The 17,865-nt window shown below is 61.0% G+C and overlaps 2 protein-coding genes across 3 annotated transcripts in view; both read left to right on the top strand.

The window, feature by feature from the left end:
• MAP2K5 (mitogen-activated protein kinase kinase 5) overlaps positions 1 to 3,671 on the top strand; it is a 140,328-nt gene extending 136,657 nt beyond the window's left edge. For both annotated transcript variants that reach the window (XM_086620497.1, XM_086620496.1), the window contains one exon: positions 3,531 to 3,671. In XM_086620497.1, coding sequence (XP_086476623.1) covers positions 3,531 to 3,635 — 105 coding nt within the window. In that variant the 3' untranslated portion in view covers positions 3,636 to 3,671. The remainder of the gene's footprint in view (positions 1 to 3,530) is intronic.
• Positions 3,672 to 13,512: 9,841 nt separating this feature from the next.
• Positions 13,513 to 17,624, top strand: SKOR1 (SKI family transcriptional corepressor 1). Its single transcript, XM_086620447.1, has 8 exons — positions 13,513 to 15,477; positions 15,558 to 15,654; positions 16,071 to 16,178; positions 16,279 to 16,350; positions 16,595 to 16,669; positions 16,744 to 16,818; positions 17,354 to 17,419; positions 17,527 to 17,624. Exons 1-8 carry the CDS (start codon positions 13,513 to 13,515, stop codon positions 17,622 to 17,624), a joined length of 2,556 nt encoding a protein of 851 aa, XP_086476573.1.
• Positions 17,625 to 17,865: the final 241 nt, after the last annotated feature.

Raw genomic sequence — 17,865 nt, 5'->3', positions numbered from 1 at the left:
TTGTAGCTTCACCCTGGTCGCTGTGGTGTCTTTCAGATCCTGTAGAATTTTGGCATGGGTGGGGTTTTTTTCCCTCCTATTTCAATTTTGAGTTATAGACTGAGCAGGCAGAAGCTTTCCTTGGGGGGGGGGTAAGCAGGACAGCCATCAGGTCAGAGCCTGCAGCCTGAACATAAGGCGTTCCCAAAGGCTGTGAATGGTGTATGCCCCATAAATAAAGAAATCCAAGAAGGAGTGGAGGCCACCAGCATGAACAGGTCAGACCAATACTGGAGAAGACACACAGGAGCACGGCTTCTCCCTGTCCAGGCTGAAATCCCAACTGTTGCTGTGACAGACATTGCAGGGTGATGGATCAGTGCTGGAGAGCAGATTGTGTGGGGTATGACTGGTTCCAGAGCATCTTGCACTGTGCTCTGCCTGTGCTGCACTCCTTGCACTAGCAGGTCACACCAAAGCTTCCTGCATCCCGGGTTTTGCTCTCGCAGTTGTGCCAGCAGCTGTTGGAATTATTCACGTTCACCGATGATGGGCAGTGAGGTTTGTTGGGAGGTGGCTGGGGTAGAGATGTTTAAATTAAATTATCTTCTCTCCACCAAGGTCTGGCCATGCTTGTAGTGTGGTTCATGGCATAAACCTGTGCAATCTCTTCCACTCTGACGAATGGATGGGAAAAACTTTAATTTAGGTCTTTCCAAAGGAAGATCTGTTTCGTAGCTGAGAGGTTAAGCCACTGAATGTCCTGACTGGTATAGCTGTCTCCTACCACCTCCCAGCTCTTCATTAGCTTCCAGGCAAACTTCCTTTTTCTTTCTTCCCACTTCTGTGGTCTCTTCCCACCTTTTTATTAATCTTATCCTTTCCTCTTAACACACCTCTTGTCTCAAGTCTGTGGGCTGTACCGCCTCAACTCTCACGAGTTTAGTTGTGGGAATTAGACCTTTGAGATGAATGGGAGTGAGGACTGGCTCCCAGCAACTATTGATGAATTCACCTTTCGTGTTTATTAGCTCTGTCTTGCCTCTTACTATGGTGTTCCTCCATCATTCCTTCTCCAGCTGCCACACTTGCAGTTTTCCCCACCAGGAGAGTACAGCAGAGGTTGCAACGTGAGAAGAAATAAAGACCAAGTAACGTGTCAGCTCTGTGGGCTGCAGGGCCCTGGGGCTGCCCCTCTGGGGACCCTGTTGGCATGGAGATTGCCATGTGTTGGGTTTTCTTTTCTGAGCTTAAAACACGGGGTGGCAGAGCTCGTTGGCACCTCTGCTAATCCAGGCAGCAGAACGGCAGCCAGTGGACCAGAACCCTTTTCAAGCTGAGCTGTTGGGTGCTCAGAAGTTGCTGAGATGGAGGAAAGATTTGGGCTGGGCTCTGCTCCGTGCGTGCAGGCTCGAGTGGCGATGGCTCTCGCGTTGCCCCTTGCTTGCGTTGCCTTTCCCAAAAGGAGGTGGAGGTGCAGCCAGTGTCCCATGCACAGGGAGAGAAAGCTCTGCCAGGCCCTGGGGCTGTGGCTGGCTGGGGCCCGTGCCACAGAGGACCTCAGGCCCAGGACTGCTCGGCAGCTTTCAGGGCACCTAAAGCCAACGTAGCGAAGTAAAACACTTGAGATGTTTGTAGCTCCGTGGCATGGTCTGTGCATCGTGTTCTGGTGGTGGGCCTCCACTGGAATATTCCTTCCATCCTTCCTCTATGGGCTTAACTGGGAAAGCAACCGAGCTGCTCCAAGTAAGATCTGAAGAAGGGCTCTCCACATCTCAGACTTCTCCCTAAAAAGTTTCAGCTGAGATTCCAACCATCCCAAAGAGTTGAAGCAACAGCATCTCACGCTTCCTCCATAATTCTTGTAGATAATGGCACATCTGTGGCTCCTGCATTTGCTGGCCCTGGCCCCGCAGAGTGTTTTATTGCTTCGAGCTGATGCCGTGAGGATTTATTGTGCTCTATTTAGCCCGGTGCTGCTTCATTGCTCCGCTCGGTGCCATCCTAACCCAGCCGACCGTCGGGCTTCCCGTGCCCCACGTCAGACCCACGCTCGCTCTCCGTGTGCCGATCGCCGGCAATTCCCACATGTACGTCACCCTCCCCAAAGGCTCCGCGGCAGATCCACTCTGATTCCTTTCAGGCGTTGTAGGCAAGAGCTATGAAGTTTAGTGTTGCAAGAACTGAGCTGCTTTTGAGGGATTTGGAGTAGAGGTTTTCATCATCTGTGATGGTTTCTCCTGGCAATTGCTTTCTTTCAGTCATTTATGTAATTGCGGTACTCGGTTTCCTGTGGATTTTTATACTTCATTTGAGATTCATCTGAAGATGGCATGTTCCCATCTCTAGGAATGTGGCCAGATTGAGACATGAGCCGCCTAAGCTGGCTGCTGAAATTGCAGGCCATATTTTTGTTTCATCCTGAGATGCTGTTCCTGCTTTTCCAAGGTGTCTAAGACACTGCGTTCCGGTGTCTGCAGTAGCCGTGTTAATTCATGGCCGAGAATATTCTACAGTTACCCTTCTTTCCGTCATACTTAATTCCCACACTGGCTTCTCCTGAAGACCTGTTTCGGTGACACTTAGGTGATGTTTTCATTTCTGTGTCAACCGATGGCTCCAGATGACGTGTACGAGCACGTGTGTCCGTGAACAAACGCCTCTCCGTATGGATGCCGTGAACAAACGCTCCTCTCCGGGAGCGCGGCGGAGCCTGGCACCTGGTCCTGCTGTGCCTGCGGGCACAGAGCTCAACCACCACGGAACACCAGGAATTTAATGCTTGCCGGGATGTTGGTGTTTCTCTAAGTGATTTGTCGGACTGTCCGTTTCAGGGATGCTTGTGCGCAGGGTAAGGCAGAAGGTTTCCACTGATGAAGTCAAGGGCACAAATCCAGGTGGACGTGGCATTCATGAGCTGGGGGTTTCCGTGTGCCAAGTGGCACAGTTCAGGCTCTGCCCCGCAGACGAAGGAGTTGGGATAGCGGACACGCACGGCTCTTACGCTTTCCTTTAGACAAAAAAGAGTATTAGGTTAATGTTTAAAATGTGGAAGAGGTGCATGAGGGAGCTATTGAAGAGAGAAACTGGAATATTAAGAGATCACAGACCTTTACTACTGGACCAGTAGACAGTGGTTTTGTCAGAGTCCCATTTTTACCAAAGCATCATTTAGAAGTTGAGCAGCCTGGCCAGCTGTCCTAGAAAGGAGCTGGTTCAAAACACAATGAGCTAATAGAACATTAAAAAAAAATAAAAATCAGTATTTTCAAGGAGCACCAGGGCAAGGCCTCAGTAAGGGGTCTGGCTTCCCCCAGCCCCCCCTTCACTGTATAAACAATGTACATGGATAATAATATGGATCCAAGAGAAAGATCGCTGGTTTGGATCACTGGTTTATTGCATTTTTACGACTGCAACCACAGGATGTTCCAATGTATTTTTTCCCAAAAAAAAAGTAAAAAAAAAAAAAATAAAGCAGCAAACCTTTTTGGGTTTTCACAGGAAAGGTTGTGTTTATCTTGGCTAACTCTGCCTATCCTGCTTTCCAGGGCCACCCGTTCATCGTGCAGTACAACGATGGGAATGCAGAAGTGGTGTCCATGTGGGTGTGCAGGATGCTGGAGGAGCGGCGATCGACCCAAGGGGTGCAGTGAGCTGCACCAGCTCACAGCTCAGCCTGGACCAGCAGCACCAGCCCCACGCTTCCGACTCTCAGGCTCTCCGGATCGTATTTTACTAAAAATATTTTCTAGAAGCATCAACAAAATCTTCCAGGATGTTTGTTGCTGCCTTTCCCTCACCACCACGTTAAGGAATTTTCTTCCCACGTTTCTTTTGCTGCTGAGCAATTTAATGTCCTCAGATTATCTTCAGTTAAACTGTTCACAGCCTTAAAGCAAGTATTTTATACCTATATTTTTTTGTTATTGAGTGTATTGTATATTTCCTGGCTCCAGAGTATTTTTTAACTGTTAGTCTTTTGCTATTGTACGAATGGCACGCTGAGTGTTCGGAGGATTTCATAAGGAGTTGCTGGCTGTCTTTTGAGTGCAGGCATCCACAAAATTCTGGTTTTAAATTTTAAAAAAAAAAAAAAAGAAGTGTCTGGACTTGCCCATCCTGCAGGAAAGCATGGCAGGTAGATCAGCATCATGCTATGGAATGAGCAGTGGTGCCCCTCTCTGCTCCCACGCACGCACCTGCTGCTGTGGCTCGGCTTCGCTGGGAGGACCGAGCGGGAAAGACGACAGGCTGGTGTGTGCCAAGAGCACCCTGCCACCGCTCAGGCACCGCGGGCCGGTCCGTACGTGCAGAAAGGTTTTGCTGAGGTGGCAAAAGGTGAGGTGCAAGAGGACAGCGTTCTCCTAAACAGGGAGTAGGGGTGCCAGTGGGCACGCACCAGCCGGAGCTGGCAGCCCCGGCGCCGTGCGTGGCCCAGAGATGGGCTGTTGGCCCCTGGCTGCGGGGGGAGAGCAGCCCTGGGTGCAAGGAGGTGGCGAACGGCGGCGGCATAGAGGGTGTGAGGCCGTGCCCGCGTGGCACGAGGAGCCGGGCACCGCGGCGCCGCGTCCCACCAGCTGGCAGGGGGCAGCGAGGCTGCGCAGAGGGGCACGAGCCGTGCTGTGCCACCCGCCCGAGTGGCCGGAGAACAGGCTGCAGGGTTCATTTCTTTATGGCAGCAGTTTGGGGCTTGCTGGGAAGCATCTTGCTGTTCTCAGCTCTGCCACGATCGCTCGTTTTCCGACGTCGGAGGCGCTGACGGTGGGCGCAGCGGGGTCAAGCGAAGGCTCCCGGGTTGCAGAACAACTGCAAAGTCTCTGCCGTGTGCTTCTCCTGCAAGTTCTGTGGACGTTCTCACAACAGACTGGCACACATTTAGTCAGTCCTGTTTCAAAAAAGCACGGAAGAGAGGAGCACCGTGAGCGGCAGGGCTGAGTTTTAGGGTAACGAACTGAGCACTGGTGTGACTTGGGCAAGGGAGGAGGTTGGGGCTTTTGTTTGCTTGTTTTTGCATTAGAAATAAACTTTTGCTAAAAAAAAAAAAAAACAAACAAAGCTCAGGTAGTTTATTGTATACCAGCAGGTTAAAAAAAAAAAAAACCCAAGGGGTGAAAAATTTCTCCTGAACCACTGCAAATCCAAAATGTTACTTTGGAAAAGACTTTGTTTCCTTCCTTGGAGGGATCGTTTGTCTTCTTTTGAAGTATAGAGGTTGCAGGCATGAACTTATAGACTAAAGTTTGTCTTAATTGCTCTGATGTCACAACCTCCCTGGCAGATAACAGTACAATGAATGAGTCAACAGCCCCCGTACCTTCAGGTCCTTTTTCTAAAGTGAGACAAATTTCTTCCCCATGCGCCAGCCAGACTATAGGCAGCTCTTCCATTTATTTATCTCTAACAGTTTGCATTAGCTTTCTCTGGATAAAAAGTCTCTCCCTCAGATTTCCTTAAAAAGTCAGTAAAACCAAGGCTTTTCCTCTCGCTTTCCCTGGCAGGGAGGTCGGGAGGGGAAGACGTCACCCTGAAAATCTGTGCGGGGTGCCAGCTGATGGGAACATGAAAAATCTCCTGGCTAACGGGCTGACAGTGTTATAATTCACTGGCACGTGTATTAACCTTGCTGTCTTCATCAGTGTACTTAATCAATCCAGCAATCAGGGGGGAGGTTTGGGGCCTCCATCATCTTTCCTTCCCCAGGTCCTTGAATTCGGTGCAGGTTGGGGACAGGAGGAGGATGAGCGACCGGGGCTCTACTCGGTGGCACCACTTCCAACCCCACTCCGCTCCCAGCGCCAGGTTAACGCCGTTTTGGGGAGGATGGAAGAGTGGAGGGGATGGGTTTGGGAAAACTGGGCTCCTCATCATCATGGCCAGCCTTGCCGCCCTCCCAAGCGTTGAGCAGCAGCGAGGTCGGGGCTCCCCCAGCTGCCACCTCCTGCCCTGGAGATGGTGGCTCTGGATGGTGGATCCCCATGGGAGGTCTGGACACCACAGCTCAGTCTGCGTCGCTGCATGGAGGCTGCTGGAGTGCCCCCTGGCACAGCACCTCGTTTTCCCTTTCCAACCCCTATCCTGACACTGCTTCACACGTGCGTGTGCCAACTCCTGGTGCCCACAGAGCCCACTTTGAGCAATTCTGCCCGATTCTCACCACCATCCATCAGCACCAAGAGGCAAAAGTAAGAGGAAGGGGAGAAGGCAATAAAATTGGGCCAGAACCTGGGCAAATTCAGCTCTGCTGGCTGCTCTCACCCATGGCAAGTGTGTAACATCATCCTGACCCCAAAACCTGCTCCAAGGATGGGAAACGAACAGGCAGGGAGATTTTTCCCAGCTGCCAGGCAGGGCTGGAAGCACTGGGTGCTCAGCAGTGCTGATCTCCATGCTGCGCTGGAGCTGCCTGGGGACGTCGCCCCTCTCTCCGCCTTCCTGCTGCAACTTTTTTGAGTCTGAATCAAGGTTTTCCTTGGCTGAAAGGCAGAAAATGCAGCAATATTGTACCCTACAGCCGAGTCCTGCTCAGCAGACATCATTGAGGGGGTGCATAAGGAACACATTAATTCAGCAGTGGATGCTATAGATGTGCTGAGTGACCCCCCCCCTCATCTCTCCCAGTCCCACTCCTCATCCCACCAGCTCATTTAGGGGCTCCACCAGCAGCCCCACACCAGTCTCCCTGCTCTGTCTCCTCTCCCTGTAACGTCGGTCGTGGTGGTTCTGATTGACCCCATCCCTATGGGAGTGCGGATGCAGGAGCTCGCAGGCTCTGGGAAAAACCAGGTATGTCCCACCTGTGCCAAAACTTCCAATATTTTCAGTGTTTCTCTGCTTGTAACCCTTGCAAAGCTCATCCTGTGAGACGAGCCTGAGGTAGTTTGCCCTTAAACACAGCACAGAATTAGAAAATATTTTTTCTTGTACCCTGTGGCCAAATACATCCTGCTGCCAGCTTTCCAAAGGCAAAGTGTCAGTCTTTGTTTTCCGAATAACAGCCTGAAAAGCTGCATGTGCATGTGTGTGTCTGTACACACGCAAACATCTGGCAAAGAAACCAGAAATGGGGAATTGCAGTGGGCTCCGGCTTCGAGGGCTGTGCAGACCCCGACCTGTCCCTCTCCCTGGGTTTAATTCTGCGGAGCTGGGATGGCAGCGGCCAGCGACGGGTGACGTTGATAACTGAGCAATCAGTAGAAACAGCTTCGTTTTATCCCTTTGACATCCGAGAGCAGAAGCAAACGGGAGGGTTGAATCTGGGAGTGGGGCATGTATTTTCCTGCCTCTTGGAGCTTTGTGGTCCTGAAGGAAAAGTCTACCTGGAAGCATCAATGGAAAAGGGACGGACCGCAGGGACCCTCTGCCTCTATGATGCACGGAGCATGTGGGCAACATCTGAAAGCAAAATTTGGGAACTTGGGTCTTAGCTAGAAAAAAAAAATCCCTAATCCTGCAGGGAGCAACATCCACTGAAAGGCTCCAGGAGCCTATGGCAGAGACCAGGGTTTGGAGACAGAGGGACTTGGGCCGCGGGTGGGGAGGGGGGCGATGCCACCGGGGCGGGCACACGGCTCACGGCTTTCTGGCTCCCACTGTGCTCCCTCTGCCCAGCGCTGCCTCCAGGCAGCACAGCCTAGGGGGGGCATCGGCATCCAGCCCCATGGGATATGCACCTGGGATCCCCCAGGGAGCCTGCAGCCTCGGCCAGCGAGGAGGAGGAGGAAGGAGGAGGCAGGTCAGGGGGCTGCAAGAGCCGAGATACTCCAAGCCAGGGCTCTGCTCCAGGGGTGCTCCTCAGTGCAGAGAGGAGCTCCCCGCAGCACAGGGGTCCTGGGCACACACAAACCCCCTCGGGCAGTGAACGGGAGCAGCAAATCCTTCGCCTCCGCAGGGGTTAGGAGCAGGTGGCCCCCGTGCTGCTCCCTGCGAAGGGCTCCAAGGCTGCTCAGCCTCATGGGGACAAAGCATCTTTGTGCAGAGAGCCTTCCTCCCGCTCCCGGTCGGACGTGCAACTGGCAGAGACAAACACGTAAGAGACCCGACAACACCCCCGGCAGACCCGTCCTCGCTCAGCTGCCGGGAGCTGCCCCACGCAGGTGACCCCATCTCTTTGAGAGCTGCAGAAGAACCAGCTCTGGCCTCTCAGCTTCTCCGGAGGTTGCTCAGACCTTCTTCAGCCATGTGAGGTTATTTGTGGGTGACTCCTGCCCCACACAGCCCGGTCCCTGCCCCGCTGCTGTTTTGGGGCTGCCCTCTGCCCTGCGGGCACCTGGTCAGGGACCAACCTGAGCCTCAAATGCTGCAGCTCGGTGGCCACGATGTCCCTGCGGTGGGAGCCAGGCCCAGGGGAGCAGAGGGGCTCTCTAGTGGGGAGGGGGAGCTGGGGCCCATCGCATGACGGTGAGGTCCTGAGCTATAGCAGTTATTTTGGGGTAACTCATCTTCAGCCTTCCTTGGGGGACCCCTCAGGCGGGGGGGGGGGGCTCCCAGGCACCGTGGGGCACAAATCTGGAGGGATGAGGGGGACTGTTCCCTGAACTCGCTGGCCTCATCCTGCTCCCCCAGCTCACCAGTACTGCACAGCTCTTTGGCCTGGTCTGTGAAAGCCTGATGGGGAAAAAAAAAAAACTAAAAAAAAAAAAAATCTTTATTACAGTATTTTGGGCACATGGAAGCAAAAGAAGGTTGTGCTTTAAGAAAAGAGGTCTGTGCCTTTCCCTGCGGAAGCTGCAGCGGCGGTGCTGCGGTGCGGCTGCCGGGGAGCTGCGCTGACCCGGGGCTGCTTTACCTTCGGCAAAGGGGACGGCCATAAACTACAAGTGTGCACTGAGGACAGGATTTATGGATTGAGCCTTACCGGCTACCGGAGCGGCTGCCGTGGCACCGCTACCCCACCGTGGCTGCTCGCGCCGCCGAGTCCTGCAGCGAAAGTTCAAGGTTTATAAGTAGCCGGTCAGCCTGGGAGATGGTTCATGGCAAATGGATGTCTGGGGCTTTTCCAGGCAAAAGGAGGAAAACTTCCCTGCAGCCGAGACCAAGCTGCTGGCCAGGCCCCACGCGCAGGTGAGTGAGCTCCGTCCTGGGGGCCGCGGTGTCCGGCTGTCCCCTGGCACGGCACGGCCTGGCAGGGCGAAGGCAGGGTTAATTGCTGCCCTCGGCTCATCCCGCTCCATCTCGGTGAAGGCGCTGGTTTAACCGGATCAATAAAGTCGTGTCCATCGATCGTGTGCGTTGCGTTCCTCCGCCGCCCCGCAGCCGCTCCGGCCGGGGGAAATTAGGCAGATTTAGAGCCGGTAGGGATGGCGTGGGGAGGGCATGGGTGGGCGGAAAGGTGAGGGGCAGCACTGCCATGGGGGGGTAGGGGGTCGGGGCACAGGTGACAGCAGCTGGGGGGGTTGGACAGTGGGGGACCTCAGGGACATCATGTTGGGAAGGGCCAGGGAGTGTTGAGGGGACCGAGGGTGCACTTGGGGGGGGGCGCACAGTGGGATTGGTGGAGCACACAGAAGGGAGGTGCACGGTGGGAGAGCTGGGTACATAGAGGGGGGGTGCACGGTGGGAGAGCCGGGGTGTATGGGGTGGGGGGCAGGAGTGCACAGCCAAGGCACTTGGAAGGGACCCCGGGGTGCACCGAGAGGGCCCCGCGGGCTCCCCGGGGGTCGCATGGCCGGAGCCCCGGGGGGGTCCCGATCCTCCTCCCCACTACCCCATGTCCCTGCCCATCGCTGCCCGCCCTCCGCGGGTGCTCAGCACGCCGGGTCAGGCGGAGTGTGCCCGGCCTGCAGAGAGCCACCGCCCGCTCCCTTTGTCAATGTCCAGTAATTAAAATGTCACCGTTTAATTTTCAGGCCTCTCGGAGCAATCTTTTCCTAATAAAGAGCCTGATCGAAACGCTCCTTCCCCCCCCGCCTCCCCGGGAAGGGCCGCGGAAGAGGCTGTAAAGGCGCAGAGCCGCCGCGGATCGATAGAGAGAAGCCCGGATTGATCGGCCTCTAAAATTAAATTTATTGGGGTCATGGTTTTATATGGTGCTGATACAACTGTTAAATGGGGAACATTCATTTCCAATAGGAGGCGTTTATTAAACTTCCACTGAATTAGACCGCCGTGATTTATGTGGCAATCTCGGCACAGCCCTCCAGGAGAGAGGGGCCTTTCGCCGCCGTCCCCGCGTGATTATTTATTTATACACCCGTGACACGGCATCCTAAGTTTTAACCGAAATTACCCGCCGGCCTCGCCTGCCGGCGGCACCGGCCCGGGGCGGGGGGCGGAGGGGCGGGGGTCCCGTCGGGGCGCACTGCCCTGCCCTGCCCTGCCCGCCGCCTCCCCGGCACCCCGGGGGCTCCGGCGCTCCCCTCCGCGCCCCTTCCGCGGCCGCGCACCCCGGCCCGCTCGGCGGCCCCCGGGGGGGCGCCCGGGGCGGCGGCGGATCCCGCAAACGTCCCGACTCTCGCGTGCGGCGATCGTTGAGCGTTAATTAGAAATTCATTACAATTAAAAGCCGCGCGCACACGCCTTAATTACATCTGATTTTTAATTCCGAATCCGTGTTTACACAGTAAGCGAGACGTACCTCCTGATTATCCCCAATACTCTTTATACTGTACTAATTATGTAAATTAAACCTAATTAACTGACAAAAACTGCAGTCAATTCAACTGTTAAAAGATACGGCGGCTGCGAGGAGCGGGGCGCCGGTGGGGAGAGCGGCCGGAGCGGCGGGGCCGGAGCGGCGGGGCCGGAGCGGGTCCCCGCCTCGGGGCTCCGCGTTGCCGCACCGCCGTCGGGGCGAGCCGCGGGCCGGCTCCGCCGCTCCGCGCTCCGGAGGAGGCTCTGCAGGCACCGGGGCAGCCGCACGGCCCGGTGGAGACAGGGTCGGGGCAGAGCCGCATCCTCCCGGTGCCCCCCCCCCGACGTACGGCCGCAGGAGCGGCCCCGGGAAGGCGGGTACCGGCTCGGTCCGCGCCGCCGCCCGCTCCCGGTGTCTCGCAGCCCGGCGTGGCCTCGCAGCCGGTTCCGCAGCCACTGCGGGTATTTAACGCCGTGGGATCACCCGAAAACTGGCGGCGAGAGGGGCAGCGCGGCTTGGCCCGAGCGCGGGCGCGGCTCCCTGCGCTCCTGCGTCCGCCTAGCTGGAGGATGGGGGGGAGGGAAGGATAAATAATTAAAAGGCGAGGAATAATTACCGGCTCGGGTTGCGATCATTGCGGGAAGGCCGCGCCGTAAGGCCCGGCCGGCAGCACCCGGTCAGCGTCCCCGTCCCCCTCCGTCCCCCCGCGACGGGACGTCCCGGGGGGAGCCGTGGCCGCTTTCCCGCGTGGGAGCGTGGACCGGGACCGGTTCAACCGCGGCGGCCCGGGGAGCGCGGAGGCGATGGGTGACTCCGCACCTGCGTTTCGCTCCGCGCCGGCTCCGCCGCATCCTCCCGGCGCCGCTGGTGATGGCGGGGAACGGGGGCGTGGGGGTGGGGGGAAGGACGCACACAAAAGTGATGGCTGGGGGCGATCCGCGCCGTTATTAACTTCTGTTTGATCAGTGTAATTGCGCCGATCGCGGCCGGACGCGATGATTAATTACAGTTTAATTAACGTGGCCGTGACGAGCGCTGCATGCGGGAGCCCAACTAGGGCAGGGACGCGGCCGCGAGGCCCCGCCACACCGGCAGGACCGGCGGTCACCGGAGCGGAGGGGGGACCGCTGGTCCTGCCGGTGCGGAGTGGGCCCCCGCTGGGAACGAAAAAACACGAGTACGGCCCCCCCCCGTCCTCATCGCCCGGCGATTTCGTTGCCGCCCCAATATCGCCCCCCCAACCCCCGGTGCCGCTCCCGCACCCGCGCCCCGCCGGCGGAGCGCGCATCCCGGTGGGGAATGAGGAGGGGGGCGATGCGCGGTAGCGGCGCATCCCCGATTTCGATGCGGCCCCTCCACTTCTCCCCCCTGTCTCCTCTTTTCGTTGCCGCCCACTCCCCGCGCAAACTTTCAACGAGCGTCGCTGCCCCCCGAGGATGCCCACACCGCGGGAGGTCGTGGGGGGGACGCGGAGAGGCGCGGAACCCCGCGCAGGTGCGGCCCGGGGCTGATCCCCGCTCTTACCTCGGGCAGCCCGGGCGGGTCCCCGCTCGGCGGCGGCCCCCCACCTCCCCCTTACCCCCCCAAACCCCCCCCCCCCCCCCCCCCCCTCCCGTTCCGCCGTGCCTTAAAGCCGCGCCGTGATTGACTGGAGCGCGTCGGTGATTGACGGCCGCGGGGTCCCGGAGGCAGTTAATGTAAATATGCTGGTGCTAAGTGGGTGTGTCTTCCCGTTATTTTAGCTGTCACCGGATCAATGTGCAGCGTCTCCAAGTACGGATCCGGATCCTCCCTCGGTGGCGCGGCTGGTCACTCGCTCTTGTTGCATCTCGCCCGGGCGGACGCGGCGGCGGCGGGGCGGGCGGCGGCCCCGAGGCGTCGGTGAAGGGCGCTCCGCTGCCCGCCCGCCCCGCGCCCCGGCGACTGGTCGCGGTAAAAGGCTCGGTGGGGACGGGCCCCCCCTTCCCCCCCGCCCCCACCACCACCACCACCTCCGGCTGATGGCGGCCCCGGCGCCGGGCTGCGGCCCCTAACCCCGAGGAGAGCCTGCACGTCCAGCCGGGCTCCGCGGAGCGGTAAGTAGGAGCGGGCGGCGGGCGGAGGGGCTGGGAAGGGGGTGTCGGGGCGCGTCTTCGGGAGGCTCTCCCCGTTATTTCGTGTAATTACCACGGAAGCGGCTTACCGCCGTGCGCCCTCCCCGCTAAGCCAATTTGCCTGGCTCGCTGCTGCCCTTCTGCTGCTACGTGCTGCGGGTCCTGCCCGCCCCGGCCCCTAATCCGCCCGCTCCTAATCGCCTGCCGGAGACACGACAAAGGGGCTCTCGGCCAGCCGCGCCCGCCGGCCCCGCTCCGCCCGCCAGCGGGCACCGAGCGGCAAGTTTCAGCCCGCCCGGCCCGGCCCGGGGCTCGGCCTCCCCCGGCCCCGCCGCCGCGGGACGCGCCGGTCGCATCCTCCGGCGCGTTTCGTTGAAGCCCGCCCGGGGCTCGCCGCAACGGGCGGCCCGGCACGGCTCGGCGAGCCGGCACAAAGGGAAGGGACGCGGCACCTCCCGGGGATCCGGGGCGGGGAGGGTGCCCCCCCGCCCGCTTCCCGGGACGCCCTTGCCCCGGGCGGCCGTTGCCGCCGGGCGCCCGGGGCCGCCCAGCCGCGGATCCGCGCCCGGCGGCGGATGCTGCGGAGCTCGGTACCGGCGGTCGCGGCGCGGGGGATGCGCTACGGCTCCGCCGGACCCCTCCGGCCGGCCTGCCCGCGGCGGGGAGGGTCCTGCGGCATCGCCCGGGGGGCTCCGGGCCGGGGCCGGCAGCGCCGAGCGGGGATGGGCCGGGCGGCGGAGCGAGGCTCCGGGAGCGGCGGGCCGGGCGCGGCGGTGGCGGGCGGCGGGCGGCAGCGGCGGGGCCCCGGGAGCGCTTCTAACCCGCGCCTTTCCCCGATTTTGTTTTGCAGGGGCGTTTTGGGGGGGAATGGAGGCGATCGCCAGTCAGATGGGAAATGGGAGAGATGCAAGCTCCTCCCCAAATTCAAAGCAAGAGCTGCAGCCGTACCAGGGCTCCAATACCCTCAAGCCCAACCAAGTGGGTGAGACCTCTCTGTACGGCGTGCCCATCGTGTCCCTGGTCATCGACGGGCAGGAGAGGCTGTGCCTGGCGCAGATCTCCAACACGCTGCTCAAGAACTACAGCTACAATGAGATCCACAACCGGCGGGTGGCCCTGGGCATCACCTGCGTGCAGTGCACGCCGGTGCAGCTGGAGATCCTGCGGCGGGCCGGGGCCATGCCCATCTCCTCCCGCCGCTGCGGCATGATCACCAAGCGGGAGGCGGAGCGGCTCTGCAAGTCCTTCCTGGGCGAGCACAAGCCGCCCAAGCTGCCCGAGAACTTCGCCTTCGACGTGGTGCACGAGTGCGCCTGGGGCTCGCGGGGCAGCTTCATCCCGGCCCGTTACAACAGCTCCCGCGCCAAGTGCATCAAGTGCAGCTACTGCAGCATGTACTTCTCCCCCAACAAGTTCATCTTCCACTCCCACCGCACCCCGGACTCCAAGTACACCCAGCCCGACGCCGCCAACTTCAACTCCTGGCGCCGTCACCTCAAGCTCAGCGACAAGACGGCCACGGAGGAGCTGTCGCACGCCTGGGAGGATGTCAAGGCCATGTTCAACGGCGGCACCCGCAAGCGGACCTTCTCCCTGCAAGGGGCGGCCGCCGGCGGGCCCGGTGCCGGTTCCCCGGCCGCCAAGGCCGCCTTGCACCCGCCGCCGCCCGCCGGCCCCGAGCTGGCCCCGGCGCACAAGAGCCTCCGCTGCAGCGGGCAGGAGCCGGCGAGCGATCGCGGGGCGCTGGGGCTACCGGCGGCGCACGGCGGGGCGGCGGGGGCGCACGGCGGGGCGGGCGCGGTGCGCAGCTACCCGGTGATCCCGGTGCCCAGCAAGGGCTTCGGGATGCTGCAGAAGCTGCCGCCGCCGCTCTTCCCCCACCCCTACGGCTTCCCCGCCGCCGCTTTCGGACTCTGCCCCAAAAAGCAGGAGGACTCGCTGGGCGGCGCGGGAGGCGGCGAGGCGGGCAAGGGCGGCGCGCTGCCCCCCGGCATGTTTTGGGGACCCCCGCACCCCCACCCGCACCAACCGGCCCAGCCGCCGCACCAGCCCGGAGCCGCCAAGGACACCGGCGTCTACCCGTCCTTCCCGGTCTTCTGGCCGGCCGCGGGCAGCCTGCCCGTGCCACCCTACCCGGCGCAGAGCCAGGCCAAGGCGGCGGCCACGGCCGTGGTGGTGGCGGCGGCGGCGGCGGCGGCAGCGGCGGCGGCCGAACCTCCCGGTTTGTCGGGCCGGCACGGCGAGCTGGAGGGCTCGGAGCCGTCGGGCAGCGGGAGGAGCAGCGCTACCCCCCAGGAGGGCGCCGGGGCGGAGGGCGAGCGCTGCCCCAGCGCGCTGTCGCGGGCGGCGGGCGAGGAGGAGCGGTCCGGGGACGAGGCGCTGCTCCCCCCGCTGCCCCTGCCCAGGAAGGGCAGTTACCTCTCCGCCTTCCGCCCGGTGGTGAAGGACGCCGAGAGCATCGCCAAGCTCTACGGCACCCGGGAGGCGTACGGCGGCGCGGCCCCCCGCGGCCCCGGCTACCTCTCCCCGGACTTTCTCAGCGAGGGCAGCTCCAGCTACCGCTCGCTCTCCCCCGGGGGGGACACGGCCGAGGAGCCCGAGGTGGACGTGGAGTCCAACCGCTTCCCGGAGGACGAGGAGGAGGACGCCGCCGCCGCTCCCCCCGAGGGGCGGGAGCCGCCGCCGCCCCGGCTGCTGGCCGGTACCGAGGAGCAGCCGCCGCCCGCCGGGGCCGACGGGCCCGAGGAGAAGGCGGGCGAGCCGGCGGCGGAGGAAGGCGGCCAGCCGCCCGACGGCAGCCCCGAGCGGAGCAGCAGCAGGGGCGGCTACGAGGTGCGGGGCCGGGGCGGGTGGTTCTGCCCTCGGGGGTCCCCGCGGGGCCCCCGCCGCCGCCCTGACTCGCTCTTTTGTAGGTGTACGCGCCGGACAGGGGGGAGCACCTGCAGCCGCTGAAGACCACCGCCTCCCTGGGAGCGCCGGCCGCGTACCTGTGCGCCCCCGAGGCTAAGGGTAAATCGGGCCGGGGGAACCGGGAGACCGGTGGGCTTCGAGGGCGCGGCCCCGGGCGCCGCCCCCGCCGGCCGGTCATCCCTGGGGGGGCAATCGGGCCGCCGCTTTCGTTTGAGGGATTTCGGGAGAAAAACGACGGCAAACGATTTTCGTGGCGGACGGGGCCAGCGCCCCCCTCCCCGGGCCCGGGGATGCCGCCGTCGGACGGGGCCGGTGCGGCGGGGATGGGCCGGCGGGGTCGCACACGGCACGGCGGGGCAAAGCCTCTGCCAGCAAGCTACTTTCCAACAGCAAAGCGATTAGGATGTCCGCTAAGAAGGTTTTAACGAGGGCTTTGTCCGTAATTATGTAATTAAGGATATATCAGGACCATACTTTCGTTGCTTATGGTTGAAAATCGGTTTATTAACTTTAAGAGCAAGATAAAGAAGACAATCACTCCGCGGCAGAGGATTTAGAGACCAGAAAATCCTATCAGGACCAAAGGAATGTCTCGCATCCCAGCCCTGTAAATACCGACAGAGGTAAGCGCCGATCCGCGCTCCCCTGCGGCCTCTCCGCGGAGCGATGCGCGGCCCGCGGAGCCCCCCGCGGTGGGGCTGACCGCCCTCTGCCCCCCCGCAGGAGAGGACGGTCTCGCCATGGATGTCGCCGGGACGCAGCTGATGGAAAAGGACATCGAAAATTTGGCCCGAGGTGAGCCGGGGGCTCGTCCCGCGGCGGGGCGGGGGGCTGCGGGGGTTGGCGCCCCGCCGGGACGGGGAGGGGACGGGCTGTCGGGACCCCCCGGCCTCTCCCCGCGGCTCGAGGTATTTGTGTTTTCTGCAGGAGTGATTAACTCCTGTGATTAATGTAACGTAATGCGATTAGCGCCGCGCTGAGCCGCCTCCATATGGAAAAGTGCGGGCTCCCCTCAACCCCGCCATGTATTTTTAAACAGACGAGTTGCAAAAACTGGTCCTGGAGCAAATGGAGCTGAGGAAAAAGCTGGAGAGGGACTTCCAGAGCCTGAAAGGTACCGGCGATTCCCCCCTCCCTACACCCCTGCCCCGGCCGGGGAGCGGGGCTGACCTCCCCCTGCCCCCGCAGATAACTTCCAGGACCAGATGAAGCGGGAGCTGGCGTACCGGGAGGAGATGGTGCAGCAGCTGCAGATCGTCCGAGGTACGGCCCGGCCGGCCGAGGCCATCCGGCAATTAGTACTTTTTAAATTATTATTTTTTTCATCTCCTTTTTATCGCTTTTCTTTCCTTCTTTCCTTCTTTCCTTCTTTCCTTCTTTCCTTCTTTCCTTCTTTCCTTCTTTCCTTCTTTCCTTCCTTCTTTCCTTCCTTTTTTCTTTTTCCTTCTTTCCTTTTTTTGTTTTAAATCGATATCCTTTCGTGCGCTCTGATTCATCTCGGGATTTCGAGCCGCCTCGCAAACGGCTGCGAGGCATCATTACACGGGAGCGAACGAACCTTCCCTCTCGCAGCAATTTCCACCCGGGCTAAATTAAAAACCGAGGCGTAAAATTACCTGGGAAGCCATGCCCGACTTTGCGCGCATCCTGCCCCCCCCCGTATACCCCTCCACCCACCCACCCCGCGCTGCGGACGAGCGCGTTGCCCTTCGGCCCAGCGCATCCCCGACGGGGCGGCCTCGCCGTGGTGCCCCCCCCCCCCGTCCCGGCGCTTAGTGATGCTCTCCCCCCATCCCAGACACGCTGTGCAACGAGCTGGACCAGGAGAGGAAAGCGCGCTACGCCATCCAGCAGAAGTTGAAAGGTACCGGGGCAGGACTGGGGGGGGGACACAGACGTCTAAAAGTGGGGCCGACCCCCCCCCTCTCCGTGTAGGGGGGAGCCGGGGTTGACGGCTCCGTCGCTTTGCAGAGGCCCACGACGCGCTGCATCACTTCTCCTGCAAAATGCTGACCCCGCGGCACTGCACGGGGAACTGCTCCTTCAAGCCGCCGCTGCTGCCCCAGTGAGCCCCCCCGGACCCCCCCTCTTCCCCCGAAGCCATGCGGGCAGAGCCCACACAAGCCATTTCCACGAGGAGACACTTGTATATAGAGGACTCGGAGCCCGACTTTCCTCGGACTGGCAACAGGGCGGGGAGCGGCCCCGGGCCGGCCGGAGGGGGAACCGGCCCCCGCGCCCCCCGGAGCCCCCCGCGGCCCCCCCCGCTCTGCCTCTCCCCCTCCCTCCCTGTGTGTCCGCTTCTTCATC

Source organism: Tauraco erythrolophus, chromosome 14, assembly GCF_009769465.1.
Source record: "Tauraco erythrolophus isolate bTauEry1 chromosome 14, bTauEry1.pri, whole genome shotgun sequence".
Classification (NCBI taxonomy): Eukaryota; Metazoa; Chordata; class Aves; order Musophagiformes; family Musophagidae; genus Tauraco; species Tauraco erythrolophus.
This window is presented reverse-complemented; position numbering and strand designations above follow the sequence as displayed.

Bases quoted from the DNA above. Each gene is read 5' to 3' on its own strand.
- SKOR1 (XM_086620447.1), top strand. From the start codon at position 13,513: ATGGAGGCGATCGCCAGTCAGATGGGAAATGGGAGAGATGCAAGCTCC. The intron at 15,655-16,070 runs GTAAATCGGGCC...ATTAACTTTAAG, and splicing joins GTGCGCCCCCGAGGCTAAGG to AGCAAGATAAAGAAGACAAT. The intron at 16,179-16,278 runs GTAAGCGCCGAT...GCCCCCCCGCAG, and splicing joins CCCTGTAAATACCGACAGAG to GAGAGGACGGTCTCGCCATG.